The sequence below is a fragment of the Penaeus monodon genome, chromosome 23 (genome assembly GCF_015228065.2).
Source record: "Penaeus monodon isolate SGIC_2016 chromosome 23, NSTDA_Pmon_1, whole genome shotgun sequence".
NCBI lineage: Eukaryota > Metazoa > Arthropoda > Malacostraca > Decapoda > Penaeidae > Penaeus > Penaeus monodon.
In genome coordinates this window covers 19872782-19873585 of record NC_051408.1, presented here as the reverse complement: position 1 = coordinate 19873585, position 804 = coordinate 19872782, and the positions used below count along the sequence as shown (strand labels likewise).

Genomic DNA, 804 nt, shown 5'->3' with positions numbered 1-804 from the left:
CGATGTGCGTGTGCAACTATATGCAAATATGTGTTCTGACCTACCTGATGGGGCGTAACAGATAGACAAGTGAAACCTGCCTCAGATTACCTACAAAACCTAGTCACGTTAGTTTATCAACTAATATTTAAAGCTAGATGTATTTTATTTGACGGAGAATATCCCAATCACTTATTCAACCAGTTCTTGAGGTAGTCCGACCCAGGTTTCATGACACATGATATAATTTCCGTAAAATAAGTAGAACACCATAGACAGGTCCAAGTCCGATAATATATATCTGTAAACGCTGTAAAACCTGTTGGGCAGCAATAAATAAGCAGAAAATAAAGAGAAGTCTGACAAAGAGAACCGAGGAAGAGGCAAGAACGACGCCACGAACCAAGACACACCCGAAGGTCGTGGAGAGAGGCAGCCGGGCAGAGACGGACAGGAAAGACAGACGAAAGCCGATAAAAGCGCTACAGACCTGTAACGATCGCGGGTGGTGCGGGTTGAGCTGCGAAGCCTGGATCATTTCGTCCAGAGTGTCGCTCAACGCGTCCAGGGAGTCGCCTCCGTCGCTGGCCTTCTCCTCCTCCGAGAATCCTTTGGCGAAGTCCTCAGAACTGCTATCTGTCTCCACAGACTACGGGGTGGAGAGGGAGGTGGGGGGGGGGTGAAGAGAATGAGTAAGTTGTCTGATTTGGGGAAATTGATAATTTGAGACATTTAACAATGATGACAGCAAACATCTCAAAATATAAACAGAGAAAAGGCAACAATAAAGCAAAGAAAGGAAGTGAATCCCATGAAAACTGGAGA

General features: G+C 45.6%; 1 protein-coding gene across 1 annotated transcript in view; it reads right to left on the bottom strand.

Annotated features, from left to right (window-relative positions):
* The window catches only part of LOC119588169, a gene marked incomplete at its 5' end in the record, with an annotated part of 15736 nt that overhangs the window by 14234 nt on the left and 698 nt on the right, over window positions 1–804 (bottom strand). The window contains 1 exon segment of the mRNA XM_037936873.1: window positions 299–628. Coding sequence (XP_037792801.1) covers window positions 299–628 — 330 coding nt within the window.